This window comes from Columba livia, chromosome 9 (assembly GCF_036013475.1).
Source record: "Columba livia isolate bColLiv1 breed racing homer chromosome 9, bColLiv1.pat.W.v2, whole genome shotgun sequence".
NCBI lineage: Eukaryota > Metazoa > Chordata > Aves > Columbiformes > Columbidae > Columba > Columba livia.
This window is the reverse complement of record NC_088610.1, coordinates 5,112,778-5,134,116: the sequence shown is the minus strand read 5'-3', so window position 1 is coordinate 5,134,116 and position 21,339 is coordinate 5,112,778. Positions and strand designations below refer to the sequence as shown.

The window sequence follows — 21,339 nt, the reverse complement described above, 5'->3', positions numbered from 1 at the left end:
TGCTCTCCAGATCGTACATATCCATGCCAGGCTGTACTTGCCCACTAGCTGTTTTTTATTACATTTATGGTTGAAATGGGATTTTCATTCAAAGATCTTGTGTTCAGTCAGCTATGACTTTACAAACTGATCACTGTGGGGCAGAAACTTGATGCTTGTTCCGTGATAGATGTTTGTTTATAGTTGGAAGAAAACTTGTTTGCCCGCTATCTTAAGGATCATGTATTCAAATAAGCGACTGACTTCCATCACAATGCTTATTAAAATATTTTTTGAATTAAAAAGCATATGAAAATAATATAACCGTAAGGTTGACGTTTGACTTCCCATGTCAGGGAGTTTAGGTCCTTTGGGGGGCTTAAACTTGTCTGCACGGTAGTGGGGTTTTGCATCTCATGCATCTGCAGCATGGGGAATCCCCTCCTTCTGCATCCGTGCAGAATCAGCTGCACTGGCAAAGAACAATTCTCTGTTCTGCACGTATGAATATGTGATCGACTTGCCCAATTGTGTATTTGATTTATTCTGCATCTCTGATACACCCCGATATATTCTAACTGTATGTGTTATGGCGTGTATGAGCTTCAATAGCGTAATAAGCAGTAGGAGAGTGCAATATCATCCGTTTCTGGTTTCCGAGATGCTGCACGTAAGAAATGCTTATTCTGTCATGGTCCGATTTGCTGCTGCTCACACACAGAAGGATCCTGCTTTTTGGAATCTGTGTGATGAGCTCATGCTGGCCAGCAGCTCTGATCATCTTAAATGGAGTAATTGTATACGCTGAGCTCCTTATTTTGTAAATCCTTATGCAGCTTTCCAGTCTTGTGATCTACAGCTTCCCTAAATTTTTGGTGTGATGTAAGAAATCTTGGGTGAAATTCCCGGCTCTGTTATGCATGAGGTCAGCCGAAATGAGCTGTCTTGGCCTTAGAAAGAAAACAAATCCTATCGCCCATGCTTGCCAGCATCTGGACATCTTGCTGCTCTACGCCGCGTGGAGGTCGTGATTTTGTGGACTCTGGAAAACTTTACTTAAAAATGCATTTGCAAATCCATAAGGAAATGTGTGTCTGGAGGCTTACGTAGTCACAGCTGGAGTATCGCGCTAGCTAGTGACAGCAGCGTGTATCTTCTAGCTTGGGGGAAGCATGGTAATTTTAGTGTATGGCATTTAAAGTTAAATCTGTATCTGCTGCCGTCTTTAATGCAACATAAACTCCTCAAGCGTAAGCTTTTCAGTGCTGCATCTTTAGAGGAGCGCTTCCTATTATTCAAATATATCTAGTGTTTGCTGCATTACATATAGAAAGCTTTGTAGTTTAGCACCTGAAACACATCTCTTGCTCTCCAAAGACCGACTTGGAGAGAGCGAAATTCAGTCAAAGCCTGACGGGGTTGGAGAAAATGAGCTCCTGCCACAGTTGCACACTTGCACACATCTGGTGCAATTGAAATTTAAGAGCTGGATATATCCACATCTGCCCATGGTAGGGTCCAGACATTGCTGTTGACACTGGTTTACTTCTTGGATAGGCACACTGGCAGAGTCGCTAGCGTGTGGAGCCTTGTCAGCTCTCTAATCTAATAGACTGTTCTTGCCCAGACCATTGTGTGTCAGTATTTTATGTACCAAATGTAGCCAGGTTTAATAATCGGCCATTTTTCCACCTTCTGCCAAACTTTTTCCCTTTCTGTCACAATTTAATGTTTGAATCAAAATCTGCTATGGCAACAAATTGTATACATATTAAAAAATGAAAATAAAGATGGAAAGCAGAGTCACAAAAGGTAACAAGAGTTCAAAGTAATGTCATCTGAGGGTTTTTTTTTTTAAGACTTGAATTCAACCCCATTTTAAAATTGATTTTATTTCTGTTATGTATTGTGAAAAGATTACAAAGATATGGGTACTGCTAAAAAGCATGACTGTAGCTCTATATATGTAAAATTGTGAAAGTCTTCCCTGTTCAGGTCTGATTTGATCTATTTGCTTTTTAGTTATGTGGAGCTTTTTGGTTATTGTATTTTTCTTCCTTGGAACGGTTGTCTTCAGCTAGGACCTGTTGAGGCTATTCATGCTCATATCTCCTGACTATATCTATCAGATAAAGTAAGTTACCAGAAAGGTGTTGTTTTTAACTGTATTATTTTAAAGGGCCCATCACTTGCCTTGCTGGTGTCATGAGTTGGGTTAGTGATGCTGAGGACCTGGGGCCCTTGGGGCAGCATCTCCGGGGAGTGACCTGCCTGGTGAGCACCAGCACCAGCTGGAGTGGAGCCTGGTCAACCAGTTTCTTTGTAATTGTAAAGTTTAGTGGGTTGTTTCTCATTCCACGCTGATTTGGATCTCTCACAGAAGTACCACAGCTTGAGTGAAGCTTAAACACTTTTGAAACTAAAGCCTGGGTCTGTGTTCCAGGGCCAGGCAGGTGATCGCAGCTCGCTGCTGGTTGCATGAAGGATGCTGGTAAAAGCATTTGTATCCACACTATGAACCATTTTGATGGTTATAACCTGATGTGGAGCAGTTCCCGCCTCTGTTACATGCAATTCAAGTCTAGTGTCTGCTGTGCTGGGGCAAGTGTTCTTCATAATTTTGACATGATTACACATATGGTTTCTCCTTTCCATGTGCCATCGCTGCGTTAAAGCGGGGACAAACCCATAGCAATGGTCAGTGTTATTTATCTGAGTTATCAGTTAGTTAACGGTTAAGTAATTTGTACTGTAATTGAGTTCATTCCTCTTGGTAATTGAATTAGCAGGCTTGTCTAAGTTACAGCAGTAATGGAGTGCCTTTAACAAAAAGACCGGAGCCTAAAATAAACGTAAACCGTGGTGCCCCACCAAGCCGCCGCGGTCGGGTTCCTCCGCAGGTCGCAGGGCACCGTGTTCCTTCTCTGTGCTTTTTCAGCCTGTTCCTAATTGTGTGCTGGGGAGTGCTCCCGGAGATGTGCTTTGACATGGACCCTTCGTTCACTGGAGCTGCTCTGCGACCTCCCAGGATGATTAGTGTATCTCGGTGAACAATGGTCTAAGCAACTCATTAAATTGTAGCGTATCCTCCTCCCTCCCTGTGCTCACTCCCGGCTTCTGGAGAGCCGATTAGAGGCTTGGCAGGAACAGTATGGTTATGCTCTAGATACGCTTTGGATACATTATTGTCACAGTTGAGGTATTGCAAAAGCCATGTCATTCCCATCTTTACCCTAGCGAGGCACCTCTTTTGATTGTGCAATGTCTGTGGCTAATTACACGGCAATTTCAGCGTGCCACCAGCCACCCACAATTCATCGCCAGCTCCTTGGGGGTGCAGATGAAAAAGGAAAGATAATGTTTTCTTTCTTCAGTCCAGTGATTTAGCTTGCCTCTTGTTTTTTTTTTTTTTTAATCCCCTGCTCCTTCAGGTAATAAAGCCAGATGGTAGTGACAAAGAAACAGAAGCCACGCATGAATCAGATGTCCCCGAGGAGATGTCGGGGCCTTGCGTTCCTCAAGAGACGGTGAAAGGCGATGCTAAAAGTCCAGATGTCATTATAGAAGCTCAGTTTGATGATAATGATGCAGAGCACGGACAAGACCACTTGCAGGAGACGTTGGCTGATGACATCAAGAAGCTTTCCCTGGATACCGGTGAAAAAGGTGAGTAGATCAGATTGCTGATTTAAACCTTTATTTGAGCAAACTGGTGAAGTATTACTTTGTTGCCTTGCTTTGCTGCAAGATGTAAGATGCAGGCATAAGAGCTTAATGCCTTATCACTTCTATCCCTTTGTGTTAAACGGCCTTCGTAGATTTGACTGGATGTTAAGGACTGGGTTTTATGTAGTTTTGATGGATGCAAGGTAAGTCTGTGAAACACAAGTCACACCTTTAGATTTGCAGCAATCAGGGCTGTCTGGGGACTGCTGGGTGCTGTTTAATTCAAGATGCTGCTGTGGCAGTTTCCTTCATCACAGCTTGGCTGGCCAATCTACGTGTCTCAGTTTGAGGATAAGAATATATTTCCTTGAGGGCAGTTTTGTTGCTGTTTTCAGACAGTTGAGTTATGAGCAACTTAAAGATTTGGTCCATTTAAAAAGAAAATGATACTAAAACCTAAAGCCAATTATGAGATCTGTTCTGAAGGCAAACCTATTTCATTCTGAATCTGAATTCCATCCAAACCATCAAGTATTGCTTAGGGCAGAATTAAAATAGGCTCCCCTGTCCCAAACTATGTTTATACTGCTCTTTGCATGTCCTTTCTGGTACTGAATCCCTTCCTGAAGAGCTGTGTGTTGAAAGGATTCTGACAATTGGCACATTTTAACATGTGCCTCCAGATGCTGGTGAAAAATTCCCCAGGACAGATTCTGTGGTGTGTTTCTGATGTGTATCCCAGTTGTCCAGAAAAGATGGCAGTAACTTCGGACATAAGTATTTGTTGGTCTCTGACAAATCCTGGTGGTGGTTGTGAAGCTGTTCTATGTAATACCTTGTGTTTTCCTGAGAGGTCGCTTTGGAAGAAGCACAGACCTCTGCCTGTGCTGTTGGTAGACTTCCATTTTTCACGCCCATCTGTTAGTAAAACAGGATATAACACGTGAGTGAAAGTGGTGTAGTTTTTATGACAAAACGTTGGTTTCAGCTCATGAATGGAGCTGCCACCTCCCCGGTTCATGGTGCTATTTCCTTCTCGGTACCTCCACTGTCTTTGAGTTCCTGCCAAGTTACGTGAACCAACTTCTGTCCCATTCCATTGCTTTCCAGCGTAGGGCTTGAGTTGGGAGTTCCTTGTCCTGGCTGTGGCTGTTTTATGCATCTAGTTATTAACCCTGTCTCTTTGGCGGTCCCGGACTCTCTGTGGTGGCTGCACCCTGCCGAGCTGCCACTTTGACTCGGCAATTCTAAATCTCCTCATGTGTTATGGAGTCATGCGTCGTGTCTCTTGCATCTCTGGTTTTGCTTCTGATAGCAATGCCAAATGAAAATGAAGAGAAATACCTTCCAGTTTGACACTGCCATCTAAAAGAGATAGACTTGAGCCAGTATTTTACTTTACCTGTGTAACTGTGTGTTATTGTAAAAGCTTAATGAGAGTTACTTTTCTTGGTGCCTCATTGTTCCTCAAGATGCTCTGAAGTGACCTGTGTTGGAGGTTACCAAGTCATCTCTTAAAATCTGTGTCATCCAAGTGGTTTTTTGCCATTTCGTTCTATCTTTGGAGAATATTTGCAGGGCAGATGTTAGATCAGCTTATTGTCTACACAGTTGAAATCCAACCTACTTTTCCATTGAATTTGTCAGAGCCAACTATTTTCTGTTGTTTTCAAGGTCTTTCCGTGTTCATCCTTAACAAGCCCTGTGGCTGGTGTGAATATGCCAGTTAGATTTCTTCTGAGTTTGTATTTTGCTATCGCCTCTTTTAATAGCTGCTTCAGTTTCTTTGGCCATATAACCCATATGGATTTTTCTCTAGTTTCTTCTTGCTCTGCTTTTTAGTGCCCTTGTTTTTTATACATATAAAGTTTACGATGCTGCGTTTTCTGAAGGTGTTTCTGAGCCGTTGATGATTGCTTTGGCTTGTTTCCTGTCTTTCATGCGATTTCTCATATCATCACTTATCCAAATTTTAAGTCCTGCCTGGAAAACAGCTATAGTTATTCTAGCATCAGTGATAACTGTCATGAAGAAAAGAAAAAGATCCTGCCAAATTCAGCCTTCACAGGTGTGGCTCAAAATTGTTTATTGAAAGGACCAAACATACAGTTTTCAAGGCAGAACTTAATTAAGGGCATCGACTGGAACGTGGGACTGGCATGGGGGGCAGAGAGCTCCGCAGGGTTGGACCGTGGTGCGTGGAACCATCATCCCCGTGTATCGTGGGCCTCCCCAGGAGGGCTCCTTGGCTGGGGCCGCCTGTTTAACTTCCAAATTAATGGCATACGAGCCTTTTCTTTTATGTTACATCCCTTCTGCTGGCAACAACTACTGCAGCAAAACACAGAGGGTCGGTGGGAGATGAGAGCCCGTGGGGGGATGTCTTGAGCATTGTTTTGTAGGGTTTAGTACACAAAGTCACTGCATGGCCTTATGCACAGAAAGGAGCAGGAGAAATAATTGGTGGCCAGGACAACCCTTAAATGAATACTTGTGGTGGGCTTTCTTCTTTTTTTCCCTAATATAGGGAAGTCTGAAAGTTTAAAGCCAGACAAAGATGCCATCAAGGTATCGTATGTAATAATATAAAATCAAGAAACGGTCTATCATGTTTTCATGTGCACATTATGTATGTATGTATATGCATACGTGTGTATGCGAGTTGTGTGTATATATATAAAAAGATCCATATATATATAAAAGACCTAAACAAAATCCAAACTAAACAAAAAACCCACCAGACTTCTGGGAGTGAAAAATATCCATAGCTGCTCTTACAGAATCAAGAGTAAAATTTCACTCACTCTGGGGCAAAAGAAGAAAGACACATTGAGATGGTGCTCAAATATCGATGCATATACACAAGCTCTGCAGATTGCTGCCACTCGGTTGCAAGATGGCTTTTGTCCCTTCTGACAGAAGGGACAGAATTGTGCAATGTCTCTGCTGGCTCGTTTGTTCTGCTGCTGATGGTCAGAATGAACCACGAAGAATAAAAGCAGATGTGTCATTCAAATAAGAGCGCTCTGAGTCATGCTGGGGGTGCAGGCTGTTTTGATATCTTTTCTCCCCTGGCTCATATCTCATCCCTCGTTTTGACTCTGTTCCTCTTCAGGGCACCAGTCATCCCCTCCATCTCTAGTTACACGCTGGGGCAAAGAATTTGGGGTTGGCCCTCGCTGTCAGCGCCTCTGAAGTGTGAAACATTGTGTATTGTGGCCCAGATTTGCATGGACTGAATTTCCCTGAAGTTATTGTACATTGGGCTTCCTATGCGTTGGAGGGGCTTAAAGCAAACTGGGAGAAATTATCTTTTGTTGTCTCTTTATCTCTTCCTAAGACCCAAGAAGGGATGGGATAAGCAAGAGGGAAATCCACATCCTACTTCTCAGCCCACGTACTTTCTGAAAGTTCTTGCGCTCATAAAAGTGCGTCAGTCTTGCTTTGCTCAAGGATATTTAAATCAAAGTTCATGACTGGTGTCGCTCTGCCAGCAGCCGTCCTGGTCAAACGGGTTCGCTCTGCTTTTCTGAACTCTTCTTGCAAAGAAGTTGGGTTAAAGATTATCTTCAGAAAAATCTCTGGTCTAGGAAGTGATGAGCCATTTTCCTCTCCAGCATGCTGTTCCACACCAAGAGCAATATTGTCCTGTTCCAAAGTTAGATTGTCTTAATGTTAAGTTTTGTTCACTGGAGGTAGGTCTTTTTTAGTGAAGCTGGAAATCTTTTTCCACTTGAATTTTCAGTTGTATTTCCAAGGTTTAAATATCGCTCCATGCTGAACAAACTTTCTCTCTCTGTTTTTTTACTTTGTGAAAACAGTAAGAATGAACAACCTGAAGAAAGTTTCTCAGCCAGTGTCCTTCAAACCCTCTCTGGGGTTTCAGTGTTGAAATGCAGGCAAAGAGCAAAGCAAAAGCATCCTGGCACCAATCTGAGCACTATTGTGTATATAGAAAAGATTAATTCTCTGTGGTGCTTTGCATTGACGTGCAAGTCCTCTGCGTTTTACCCTGAGAGCTCAACTTATTCTGTGTCACTGTGTCATCTGCCAGTCGACATGACCTTTGCCAGGCCTGTGGTTCTTTTCCTTGTTCCTCATTCACATTGACTGCTGCAACAGAGGTAACGCAACTGTTATCTTATCACTTAGTACTGAGCTGGAATACATTCTTTCTGTGACTTGTCACTGCAGTGGAAGCATTTTCCTTATAATCTATTTCAATATGTAATAAAAAAATAGAAACTTCTCTGTGTCCTCCCAACCCAGGAAAAGTGCAAAGTGTTCTGTACAGAATAGTTTACGATGCTGTATCCCTACACAGACTTGAGTGTCACATGAGTTTCATACAAACGTGAGCTGTCTCTTGTTAAATACTGGAGTCAGGTTACTCTGATAAAGAAGCATCAGCAATCAAACAGTAGCAACTACTTGTGCTCTTTAGAATGGCGGCTGTGCTCATAAAAGTGCCTCAGCCTTTCTTTGCGAAAGGATATTCAAATAAAAGTTTATAAAACTGTGTCACTGTGCCAAAAGCTATCCTGGTCAAACTAGTTTGCTCAGCTTTTTTCAGCTCTTCTCACGAGAGATCTTACTTTACCAGGCTCGCGGAATATCCTGCTTCCCACGGGGTGGCTCACACAAGTCATCAGGCTGGTGGACTGGCTGCCCTGGCAGCAATCAGGGAGTTGTGTTTGTTCAGGATTTCCACTTCCACCTACACTTCTGCAAGTCAAGAGTTCGAATGTATGAAAGTCCCGGGCTTGCTCACTGCCTTGACGTAATGAAGTTTGAATAGAAACAGCTCATTTACAGGCAGAGTAAACTGATGGAGTAAACTCGGCCAGTTGTGTGATGGAAAATTGAATTGAATAGCTGATAGTTAATCAACGGAATTTGGGTTGGAGCTGCTGCAGAGCTTGTTCCTGTCTGTTCAGTGTTGGCCAAGCGGATGCTGGTTGGTCTCTTTTCAAGTGAAATGTGACTGTCAAGCTCTAGTATCACTGGTAAAGTTAGAAATTATAACCTAAAATTGCTTGATGTCCATGCTCATACTGACTGGAGACTGTTATTGAGTATTTGAGGATTGCTTGGCTCAACAGAAGTGCTGGCATTTGATAACTTCACTGTATGGTTGTGTGATAACACATTAAGCCATTCTTTTCTTAAGATGATGTTCCAGAGTAAGTGCTTAGAAAGATTTTTGTATCCTGCTAGCAAAAGAGAAAAATATGTTTATAATCTAGAGTTTAGTTTCTGGTTTGCACTTTCGTGCCTTCTTATGCACTTCCATGCCCCTTCCTGTGTCTTCTTTTAAGCTTGACTAGATGCCCGCCTGCCTTTTGTGTCTTCCTCTGGCACCTGGAGCCTTTCTGCCGTTACTGGCATAGGCAGAGTTTAGGAGATATTGCTGTTCCTCTCCGTGGCCAAGCCTGGTAGGGAAAGGATGATGGTGACAAGAATCTGGAGCACATGCTGTGGTCAGGTCCCTCTTTCTTTCAGTTTAGCGACCATGGAATCTCTGACAGATCGGAGCCCACCAGCATCACTGCCTGCTGGAAGGAACAAATGTTCTTCTCCCTGCTCTTCAGAGGCTCCCGTTCACTCCCAGTGCTTTTAAGGAGCCTTCACGCTTCTTTCCTAGCCTGCAGCTTTCCGGAGATGGATCGTCTCCACCGCGGAGCTCTTAACATCTAGGCCACAGCAGAGTGAAAGCTCACCAGGAAATCTTCTCAGTTACATGGCTTTTAATAGCAATCCTTGGGGTGGAACTGTCAAAAATCAGATCGGTTTCACTCCGCTGAAGCCTGGAAAACCAGCAGAGAAGCTGGAGCCGTTTCAGCTTCTCGAGACAGCTCTCTATTAGCTTATCCTGAGTTCATGTTTGTGGGTCTCTGGATCTAGCTCTTCTGGTTGTTGCTATAACTTTTCTGAAATGAGAGCATAGATTTCTTGAAGAATAAACAGTGTAGCAACTTAAGCAAAATGTTCTGCTCATATTGAACAAATTGGGCTTTAGGGTTTGCATTGATTAAATGCTATGAGCTGAATAAGCTCCAGTTATTCTTTTGCACAGCTGAAGCCTGCAATGGAAGCTAATGTTGGGAAATCTTATGCTGTTCTTCCCTAGTAAGTTATCTTGACCCTCAAATAACTTATTAAGGAAGGCAAAAAAAACCCCAAAACTTATGCAATTAGGCAACAGGATTTAGATTAAGTTCAGCATATGACCATATGTTCCTGAATTCACCTGCGTTTCTCCTTTGAGTTACAAGTTTGGGTAAAATAAGTGAGAGGGCACAATGCTGAGAATGAATGGTGGGTGTGAAGATAAACATATTAGAGTATGGTCATTGTTTGCAGCAGGGTTTCCAGCGTGAATCAGATTAGGATTCATTCAGCTAACATATTTTCCATGCAATAGTAAAATTGGACACACATACTTCAGGAACAAATGCACATGCAGGAAGGAAGAACATTAAGTAGATAGACAAAGTATTCAATTGAAATGTTTTTTTAACATTTTAGTTTTACTTGCTGTTAATATAATAAAACTGTATTTACATAGACTGCAGCACCACCTGATATTTTTCTTTTAGGTTTAATTGTGTTGCAATAAAGCTTCCAACCTCCTGTTGACTGGCAGTTTGTCAAGGACATGAGAGGGCTGGGAAGCCTGAGTACCTGGGCTCTGGTCATCCTAATGTCATGTGGCTACTGAGACAGCTATGATTTGACCTGTTGGGCTAGATGGCAGCTTCCCAAAATGATGTTGAATCTTTGTTGTGGAGCAGGTTTGCAGGATTCTAAGGAAAAGTGACACTCCTGTCTCAACATACTGCTATCTCCTCAATCCCTTCTTGCGGAGGTGGCTAAATATAAGTAAATAATTATATGCCTGGCTGCGTTGGGTGTGTAAGGAAGCCAGCCATACTCACCTCTTCATATTGCCTTTGCTCTGTGTTGTTGCAGATGTTTGTCTCTCTGTTGTACACATATTGTTATGCTTTTCCTCTCCCTCTCTGAGAGTCTCCTCCTGCCTGTGCATCTCCAAAAATCTTCTTCCTAATCGTCCAAGTCTCCTGGTCCTTGTCTTCCATGAGCCCCTGGGCACACAGGTGTGTGAGTTCAGGTGTTTAGACATGAACAGCTCTGGCAGGGTGAGTCTGCTTAAGAGTATTTAAAATAAACGTCTCTAAGGAAGTTATTCCTGTTCATTAGACACCAGCTCTGTGACGAGACAGCTCGGGGTTCTTCGCTTGTTACCTGCAGAGACCTCTTGAATGGTGGAAAGCTCTATGTGTGGAGATATAAATACTCACAAAATACCGCTTCTTGCACAATATTTTCCTGAGTGAGCCTTCTTAGAGCCTGTTTAAAATAAATTCTGGTTTTGGATAGTACCCGGTACCAAGTGAAATGGCGCTTTCCTCCCTCCCTACCTTTTGGCCAGGGAGGAGAGGCTCTTCAGTCTGCCTGGTGAGACTTCAGAGAGAGCTCACTTGGACCTCTGTACTGGGAAAACCTGCTGAGATCAGGGGAAGCCTGGAGTTCCTACCTCTGTAGGTACCGAAATAACTTTGTAGGAACTGAGATCATCCAGGTGTTTCTAAGAAACCAGATCTGTTTGCTTTCATCCTCAGAATATTACCTTTTTATTTGCTTGGTGAAGGGAGGACCAAGTATGATGTGAACCTCTGGTTCCTACCATCAGCTTTGTGTTCTGGAGGAAGAACCCGCTCTGTGCCAATAAACACCGGGGACACAATATGGAGAGCACTTGTACTGTCTTCTAAAGAGCAACACGTTTTCTTTTCTTTGTTCCATAAATGAAAATGGTAGCAGAATAGTGTAATCCAGGGCAAATCTGCACCTGCATTTGTATCGCTTTTTGGTTGAAGTGAGTTTTCATTTCCACTACTCTTGTGTTGAACTTCCAAAAACACGTAATTTTTGAGTGTGACACACGATCCTTGAGATATTTATAATAAATTGGTTTGGGTTACACCACTTTCCTTATGTATTCGGTACTAAAACATACTATGCTGAAAACTGCTTATTGAAACAGACATCAGGGAACCAAAGCATTGTCACTTCATTAAATAAGTAGTAGCTTTGCTCTTGAAAGGTTTACAGATGTGCTGGTATCTGCGCACTAAGGCGAAGAGCAGTATTTTCTGTTTTAAAAGCTTCATATCAATAATGCCTTCTGATGGGATTCTTAGATGTGCCTGTGTAGGATAAGCCAACTAACTTCTCAAGTAGATTATTTTCCTAGCTGAAGTAGCAAACATTGAATTGTTCTTTTAAAAAACTTGTTTCTTTCCATCCAGAGAGGGATATGATTTTTTTCCAGCGAGTTGTTTTTGAGATCTGAAACTGCGATATATTTTCATTTGCAAGTGGATATTGCATCTTTAATTGTATTCTTTTTGGACAGAGTTGCAAATTTCCACAGTGACCAATGCAAACCTGGTGAAAATAATTTTGGATCTGTCGCAAGTAATTAGAATTCTGATCTGATGACTTTTGGTCCACTTTGGCCACCTTTTAATGTCATGGTGATTTAATTGTAGCAAGAAATTTGGGGGTCTTTTTAAAAGAATAAGTTTGACCTAGGAATGCCTGTCAGGCAAATCTAAGTGTGTGTTGAAGCTGCCTAAACTGATCTCATACACAGGGAGGCAAATTCCAAGTGTCCTGGATCTACTTTGTTGGTAATAACATAGCTAATTTGAGTTGCTTTTTGTATCTAGTGCCTAATTTTTTTTTAAGTAAGACTGTTACAGTTTTGGTTTGTCAGATAATCGCTGAAAGGAAAACACTGAGATTATAATGCAGTTTCACTGGATCTTAGCTGCTGAAGTGTGTTTTCACTGTAAGATAAGCTTATGAAGTGTTGCCCAAGCTAACATAGTAAATCTTTCTCAGAAAACATGTCTTTGCCCAGGGTGGAAATATTGAATGGTCATTGGATAACCACCGCAGTAAAGGGGTCAGGATAATTCATTTTTCATTTGGCATAATGCGAAGAGTTTTTTCCCACCTCCCCTGCTCAGAATCCTGCTCCTCTCACAAGTTAACTCTCCTTTAGGATTGTCTCCGTGGCTCTGCCCTGCTGTGGCAGATGTTCGTGTCACCCAGCTCGGATCTTCTAGACCACTGGTGGGGCCCTGATTCCTCCCCACTCTGCCCACCCAACTGATTCCAGTTTCATTGAAGGGAAGGGGGATGTCCATTGAAAGGCAGGGACTGTCAGAAGTTTATTTAGGGAATGCAGGTACCAGACTCACATCGCAGATTATTGCTGTTGACACTGAGGTCTCTGTGCAGTAATTTCACAACCGAGCCAGGTGGACATGGGATCTAGGCAGCTGTCCTTTCTGAGCCCTCATTGCTGCTGCTCTGCTAATGTAGACGCAGCCCTGGCACTAACAGAGTTTTAACTTCAAAAGGAGCAGCTAAAACTATACAGAAGTCCACATCTCTTGGCCCCAAAAGTGAAGAGTTCCTCATGCATCTTCTTCCATATTCCTTGTCTCCGGAGCATCACCCATCAGTAAATGTACACTATGACCTTTTAAATACTGAAGTTGATTAAGAAAGATGGGTAGAAATAGGTAGATGGCTGGGATTTGCTTCCTTCTTTCTTTCTGTTGATGGTAAAGTTGTAGATACCAAGCTCTGCTGGAGGTTCTAATAATCCTGGGAGGGGTACTGAAGCTGGAGAGACCCCTGAGGAAGAAGGTACTCTTTAGCCAGCCAAAGGCCCCTGGCTGATTTTGGCAGTGAAGGGAAAAAGGCATGTTCTACCACGTGCTACAGTGAGAATTTAGATGCTTTCTGGTACCTGTACTGAGTTCACATGGGGCTCAGCTTCAGCAAATGGGGGACAATGCCCCAGCCATGCATGTCCTTCATCTCGGGCAAAGGAAGCTGTGGTGGCCCATTTGCTGTGCTCCCCCTGGCAGCTCTTTCTTGGTGCTGCTGTGCTTTTGCACGTGTGTGATGCCTCCCGAGGACACCACTGCTGACTCCTTTTTTGACAGGGGAAGCTAGTTCTGTGAAAAAATGCAAGCAAGTTTGCAGAGTTGGAAGGAGAAGTGGAAAGCAGGCAGTGCTGACAAGGGCACGGTCCTCGCGTGGCTCCTGGCGCTCGTCTCGTTCTTGTCTCTTGTCCCTTGAGTCGGTGCCGTCGTTTCTGCGGCGCTGGGAAAGCTCCGAGCGCAGCTCCTGCTTTTTTTGCAAACGCATTTAGATCTGGTTTCCCTTCCAACCACTATGTGCTGTTTGGTGGGAAAGGGTTCGCTCCAATAGAGCCCTGTGCTGGTGGCAGGTGTGTCTCAAGCATGGCCTTTGGAAGGCCACCAACCTCCCCTCACCCTCCGCGCCTGCCAATGTTTCTTTGTTCCAGATCGTCCTGTTCTTTGTCCCAGCTGCCTTTATGGTTGGCACACCATAAACCCACGACTATTAACTGATGGCTTGAAAATTTTTAAGAAAACAAAGCGGCTCCTTGCTTTTATTCTTTGCTAACTGATCGCTTGATATGACCTTTCGCTGGCAGAGATCTTAGAGGAGACAAGCAAATGAGGTGTGTAACTTGGGTATCCCTACTTTTTCAACTGTTTATAGTCATCCAAGCAATGTTTTTCCTCAGCTTGTCACCATGAAACTCTGGGTGGTTTTATCCCTTAATAACCCTGTTTGTGGCACATTTGAATTTCGGTAAGAGAAGTAAAAGGGAAAGGGGTTTGCTGCTGCTGTTACTGCTGCATTTTTGAAGAAAGTAGATTTTTATTTAAAGCCCTGAATATCTGTCTGTTCTCCTCTCAGCCTTGCTAGCGAGTCAGCAAAGATAAAATAAAAGTCACTTAGATTCTTCCGAAAAAGATGATCCCTGGGGAGAGGCGAAGTCTGAAGAGCTTTGTATCAGAAGGCAAAGCTGGGGATAATTAGCAGCATATGAGAGCCAGAGTTTGTCATTAGAGCCATTGCTGTCACTGTCAGACGGCTGCTGGGGTAATGTTGCCCGAAGGCAACCCAGCCCGTCCGCGATGGCAGGACCATCTGTGAAGGTGCCCCGGTGGCGGTGGCACACAGCCGGTCCCCTCGGGGCAAGCTGCTGCCACCACGGTGCCCCGGCAGCCGCAGCCTGGCCCCCGCCATCCGTCATGTCACCAGCAGCCTCTGCCGAGGGTCCCCGCGGGACAGATGGGTGTCATCTGGGGGCTGCGTGTCACCACGGTCCTCCCGCAGGCTTTCTGGCTTGCGTGAGCGCCGCTGGCCTGCTGGAGCACAGTCCTCAGCAAAACGCCGCTTCATCTCGTGTCTTCTAAGGGAAACAGTGACAGATACGTCCCTTGAAAGTCGCAGTTGGTGCCGCGGTCGCTCTTTAAGAAAGCAAGATTTCTTTTGAAGGCTCGGGGCTTGATTTTAGCACATGTGCTTGAGATGGATGTGATCGCTATATAAGTGGAAAAAGGCATCCATCCTCCGTGAGCCCTCCAGGGGAAGAGCACGTGGATATTCCCATCTGAAGAACGCTCCGCGCAGTGATGCAGCTCAAGAAGGGACCGGTCCCACCCTTCTCATGGTGAAAATCCCTTCGGATGTTTGTAAGCCCTAAATACATTTGGTGTGCCAGCCGCCTATAGCAGATATTTTCAAACTCAGATACCTGAGGATTTCAAACATTGCAAACTAGAAACTGACAGTTGATTTAAATATTCTCAGTGTCTGGTGAAGAAATTTCAGGGAGAGGGAGCTGTTTGTTGTATGTAGCGATTACTTTCAGGAGGCTTTTTCATCATCCTGGTCCACAGACAAAGAGGGGCAGCTTAGTAGATACAGTTTCAGTTTCGAAGATAAAAATCAATTTTTATAACCTTGCATAGTGTTTTTTAAGGAAATTAAGTATTAAATGAATTATGTACTTAACAGAATATGACAGGAAATTAATGTAGCTCTTAGTATTTAATAAACAGAATGTGTTTTCCACCATTTTGTTTATTATGGCTGATATAGTTGTACTTGTAAAGTTTGGATTTAGTTTGATTTTTGTCGTTTTTCAGCAGATCTGCATGGTAGGTGAACATATATCTGCTCTCTGTGGTATTCTGGAGAATAATAACTGCTTCATGCTTGGCTGTTCTAACACCTGAGAGGTCTCTCTCCTTTCAGATAAGTCGACTAGATTCAACTTGTATTGTAGTTTACAGCAAAGGCCCAATAGGAATTTGTGATGGGGCTGTGCTACAGTGACTGTTGTGTGTGTTTGATGCAGTGAAGGCTGTTGGCATCGGCGCTGCGCACAGAGCAGAGCAAGATGATGGACCCAAGGCGAATGATCCCCGGCTCCTCCCAGACAAGGCTCTCCAAAGGACGGCCAAGGTAACTCGTGGAGATGGACAAGAGACACGGGTGCACCCCCAAAGGCTGAAGGAGACCAGCGCTGGCCTCCCCACAGTCTCCATCTGATGATCTTTGCACCTCCTTCCCTGTTTCAAAGAGAGTAGTTGTCCCATCTGATAAAAATCAAGTGTCTTGTTATTTTTACCAGTTATCCAGTTTAAATTCCCTCTGTTTGGATACTAATACAAGTGTCAGGATATCCAAAATTGTCAGAATTAATTCGTACGTACTTTGGAAAGGCTGTTGGTTCAAGATTTGGGTCAGTCTCTGCATGCTAAGAGACCAGAAGAGGACTACAGCGTCAGGTCTCTTCCTCGTCTTTTGCTTTCTCTTGCAGGCTCCAATTCTGGTCCCTGTTGTGGGCTGGGCTGCCCTCTGGTCTCATCCAGCGTGGCAGTTCCCAGCACTGAGAATCGCACAGAGGTGCAGCCCCTGAAACCTACTGGAAGGGCTCTTCTCTATAAGCTTAGGAAACCAGCTATAATAATTCTGTTAGCCAGTGATTTATTATGGTCCACAAAAATATAGCCTGAATGAACACCTCTCTGGAACAATTATTTAGTGATATTGTAATTTATTATTCTTTTCAAAGCCATCTTGTATAAAGGTAAAATAACCCCCAACTTCAGAAAGCACAGAGAGGAGGAGAGAGCTGCCAAATTCCCCACAGCACATCCTTTCCTGTGGTTAGCGTTGGATCTGCCAGCGGCACCGTTTCTGGACTGGCCTGTTCTGTGCTGAATGTCGAAATCACAGGCCGAGGATCCAAATGAAAGATTTTACAGGAGTTGCTTGTATGTTGTGGCTAATTCTCTGCATTTGGAAGCATCTGCTTCTTGTCTGGTTTTGTTCTGTAATCAAGAAAATTGCTGTAGAGAGCAAGCACTTGGAGGGCACTTAGCTCTTCTATAGCCATGAGCAAGATGGCAAGGAAAATACATTATAAGTAGGCATTTGGTTAAAAAATGCACACGCATGTATACATACACAGGGAAAACATGATATATGCCTTGTGATTTTTCCAAATATTCTGTTAAGCCTCTGTGTATTCCTATTCTGTTAAAGAAAACAAGTTTCTCTGAAGGTATTAACTGTAGGAACCTTTGCCTCTTCCAGGTGGTCTATATTTTGGAAAAGAAACATTCCCGAGCAGCTACAGGCTTCATCAAGCTCCTGGCAGACAAGAACAGTGAACTGTTCAGGCGGTGTGCCATGTTCTCACCTGTGGACCACAGAGTTCCCAGGGCCTACGTGTCCTTGGCTGATTGTCCCCCAGACTTTGTGACCAGGCCTGAGGACTATTCGAGTATGCTCTTCATCTGTCGCATAGTGGACTGGAAAGATGACAGCAACTTTGCAACAGGGTATGTGGCTGCCATGGGAAGTAGTGATGACTGAGATTTCTAGTCGGAGTTCTTGGTTTCACTTGGTTTGATACATACAATAGAATCATAGAATCGTTTCGGTTGGAAGAGACCCTCAGGATCATAGAGTCCAGCTATGACCTAACGCTAGCACTAAACCATGTCCCTAAGAACCTTGTCTAAATACCTTTTAAACCCCTCCGGGGATGGTGACTCCACCACTGCCCTGGGCAGCCTGTTCCAATGCCCAACAACCCTTTCCATGAAGAATTTTTTCCTAATATCCAATCTGAACCTTCCCTGGTGCAACTTGAGGCCATTTCCTCTTGTCCTATCACTTGCTAAATAGAGACAGGAATCTTTTAACAAGATACATGTCTTGTAGCCCTCTGGTATTTGGTGGATAAATTGTAATGAGATTAGTTAATCTTATGGCTACATAATGTTGGTTTCTTTTGGTGCTTGCTTCAGTGTGCCTGGACATCACAGCATTAATGAGCATACAGCCTTTGCTCAAAAGAGCTTGCAGTCTAGAGGGAACACACACAGGTACTTAGCCTGACTAGCACAAACACCATGAGGTTCTGGCAGCCGTTCAGTCTCTCCTGCCTTTGTGTAAGAAGAGTACAAAGTGTGCAGGCAATTCACTTCTTCTAGGGAGCGATCTGTAGCTGTGAGGTTCATCTTGGGTTGTTAAGCCTTTACTGACAAGAAGTAGAAAAAAATCACAGATTTTTGTGGTTTTAAATTTGCATTGCTTCAAGGAAGCATACTAGAAATCACGAGGAGATTCATTCACTCCTGAAGCAGATGAGAAGGGTGTTGCACTCTGTGCTGTTCAGGAGGCACCGTGGTCTGCTGTCCGGAGCTCAAGTGGCAGGCACCACTGTGAAGGAGATTTTAAGGCAGGGCCACTCAAATGGCCTATGCCAGGCTGGATCCACATTGCAAGTTCATTTTGCCACTCCTTGAGGAAGATCCTGTAGTTTTCAGCATTTTCACTCCTCCTTGGGCATTGCTGCAGAGTGCCAAGCAGCTACCTGGAGTGGCCATGCTGTTTCCTATTGAGTGGGACTCGATCAGAAATGGTGGACATTGATACATCAGTCATCTTGGCAAAAACTGAGTAGTCCTGGTTTAGCTGGTGATCCAGAGTAGGTAACTCTGACCTATGGCAATGGTGTGGTCAAATTTCACAGGTGTTGGAGATCTGGATGTAGTGTGGAGCGTGAGCAGTAGTGGGCATAAAGCCCAACTCTTCACCCTGTAAAGCAGTTTGATGAGGTAGCACAAGTGACATACAGTGTCAGCACCATGGCTTTTGGAATCCTCAACTCAGACTCCGTGTAGAGCTGAAAACTTACATGAAACTTTTTGTTTTGTTTCTTTTTTTTTTTTTAAGAGTATGTTGGCACAGATTTACCAACCCTAAAAGTAAACTCAGCTGAAGTCCCTGGTTCTCTGAGTTTGAGTTCGTTATCAGTTGTGGCTGTTTTGTGTGCCCAGTAACAGCAAGTTTCACATGTACTCCTTGAGAGCCACATGAGCCGTTAAGCCACTCACTATCTCCCAGCTAAACTGTGGTGCATGAACTGGAGTGGCCCCACTTAACGGGGGGCTGGCTGTGCTTTGAGCTTCACTATGGTTAAGTTTCTTATTGGCAGAGATTTTCTTTGCCGCCTTTGACTCCAGCAGAGAAAAGACTGGAGGGTGATTGTACTGCTTGGCTTCTTGTCATGAACAACCCCCCTTTTCAGCAGAAACAGGGGAAATTAGGAGGATGGACTAATGTCTTTTTTTAATTGGCTAATGTGTGTGTCTTTAATCTGTGCTTCTGACAACATTGTATATTCTCATCTGGCTGTTTTTATAGTTTCCATGATGTAAAGGGTGTTGTCAGGAAAGAAAATGTCCATGATTGTCTTCATACGTAGCTGTTTCCTCTGGGACTTGTTGCACTTCAGTAAGTGCCTTGTGGGGATGGGAGCATAAAACCTTGATGACCCATTTTTGTTTTTAACTATAAATACATGCTTGTTTAAACATTAAAAGACAAGGAAACCTCTTGAAGGTCCCAAAAATTCCTGTTTCCTTTTGGGCTGATTCACAAGCTTGTTTATAAGGATGTTGCTAGTCGTGACCCACCTGAAGGAGAGCAGGGGAGCTGCAGCTCATTGCACGCTTAGGCTTTTGAACTTTCTTGTGCACTGCTTAGTTCTGCCCAGAGACTTCATGTTCAGCCTTTGGCAGCACCACCACCGTAGTTTTGAAGGTATCTGGACTAAGAAACCCGTAGTTTATCACTCTGCACCATCTAAATCTTCTGGAAGTACAACAAGGGAAACCCCCTCCGTAGCTGACAGTCATTTCCCCTGGATGCCTTGGGTGTTTCCAGGTACTCTCCATCCTGCAGCTGAATTCCCCCAGGATGGTCATGCATCTTCCTCAGCTTTCTTTTTCCCTTGGGAGGTTCAGTGCCGGGTTTCCAAGCACAGTTCACAGCATATTCTGGTCTTCACAGTGACCACACGTGGCTGGAGCAGTGGGGTGCCCTGGCCAAGAGTTTGGTGGTGGCACTGGCCACCCAGGGTGGTCACCTGCACTGGGCAACCTGGAGGTCCCCTTGGGGAGGGGGGTGTGTTTCTGTGTCGTGATTGCCACCTGGTGGTCACCGGTGAGACGCTGTCCCCTCTGAAGGCCACCCTGTCACCCCAACTGTGCTGGGAAGGAGCAGGGAGGAACGAATGGCTCCATGTCCCACTGGAGGTGTCCTGAGTGTGCTTTTGAGCAGCCTGCTGCATGAGAAGTGACTTTACCGTGGCTGTGTACTGCCGTTGAGTTGTACCTGCTTCAGGTAGCAGGTAAAGCAAGAGATCTCCACAATGTTCTCCTTTTCCAGATGAAAATTACAAGTACTGCCATGTATGGTTATTTTCTGGGGACCTTTTCTCGATGTTGGGATCTGAGGTGGTTTGGAAAATTAGTCCAGACGTCTCCACGCTTTTGGAGATCGTTAAGGTGGAGTCTTTTTTCCCCTGCATATGATGATGGATGAGACTGTTAAAAACAAATGTAGTCGTAGAATGTCAGATCACTGATTTCCACTGTGTCATGCAGGGCTTGTGACTTTTCTGCCTCAGAGCCTTAGATATTGGTCTGTCAAGGTGACAAGATTTGTCACGGCATTTGCAATAAAATGAAACTTTGTGAGACGTTCTTTTGCTTGATGCTCTTCCCAAATCCATCCAAGTGGCTTGAATTCCTTTCATCTCTGGCATTTTATTCTGTTATTTTTAATTCACAAAAGTATTTGGTGTGTGGGCAAATGACTGGTTACCTTGGGTAGTTCCTTGTAGGGCTTGAGGGAAGGTCTGATCCCCAAGCAGTGTGTATCTGTTGGAAAAACACCTTCTTGCAGTTGGGACTGTCTCTCAGGAAGTGTGCATTTCCACGGCACAGCTGATCACTGCACCGCTCTGAAGTGTGGGGTGGTCCCACCGTGATGCTCCTGCGCCCCGATGGAAGGAGCCCCCGCAGGGCCGTGGTTGGAGTGAGGCTGCGCTGCGCTCTCGGGTGCTCTCTGTCTCTGAGATGCTCAGCCCTGCAGACATCTCACCATCTCCGCTGGGACTTTCTGGCTTTATCAAGCCTGTGCAGCTCTGCCTGCTTTATCAAGCCTGTGCAACCTTCCTTGCTGTCCCCTCTGTACAAGCTTCCTCTAGTAGCAGTGGCTTATTGATGTATAGGATGTTCTGCTGCTGAAAGAATCCCTCCGTATAGGATGACTGTGGACAAGTCTGTTCCAGGAGATACTGAGTAAAGTTCTTAAGTTCCCATGGAAGTTATTAATTCCCATTTGGGAGCCTGCCTGGCTTTCCAAAGGAAACAAGCCTTATGTAATGATGCTTTGACTTTT

The 21,339-nt window shown here is 44.2% G+C and overlaps 1 protein-coding gene across 4 annotated transcripts in view; it reads left to right on the top strand.

Moving 5' to 3' along the window:
* The window catches only part of DIS3L2 (DIS3 like 3'-5' exoribonuclease 2), a 190,669-nt gene that overhangs the window by 55,070 nt on the left and 114,260 nt on the right, over positions 1 to 21,339 (top strand). For all 4 annotated transcript variants that reach the window (XM_065072824.1, XM_065072823.1, XM_065072825.1 and 1 more), the window contains 3 exons: positions 3,411 to 3,645; positions 15,932 to 16,038; positions 17,176 to 17,423. In XM_065072824.1, the coding sequence (XP_064928896.1) occupies positions 3,411 to 3,645; positions 15,932 to 16,038; positions 17,176 to 17,423 (590 nt within the window). The remainder of the gene's footprint in view (positions 1 to 3,410; positions 3,646 to 15,931; positions 16,039 to 17,175; positions 17,424 to 21,339) is intronic.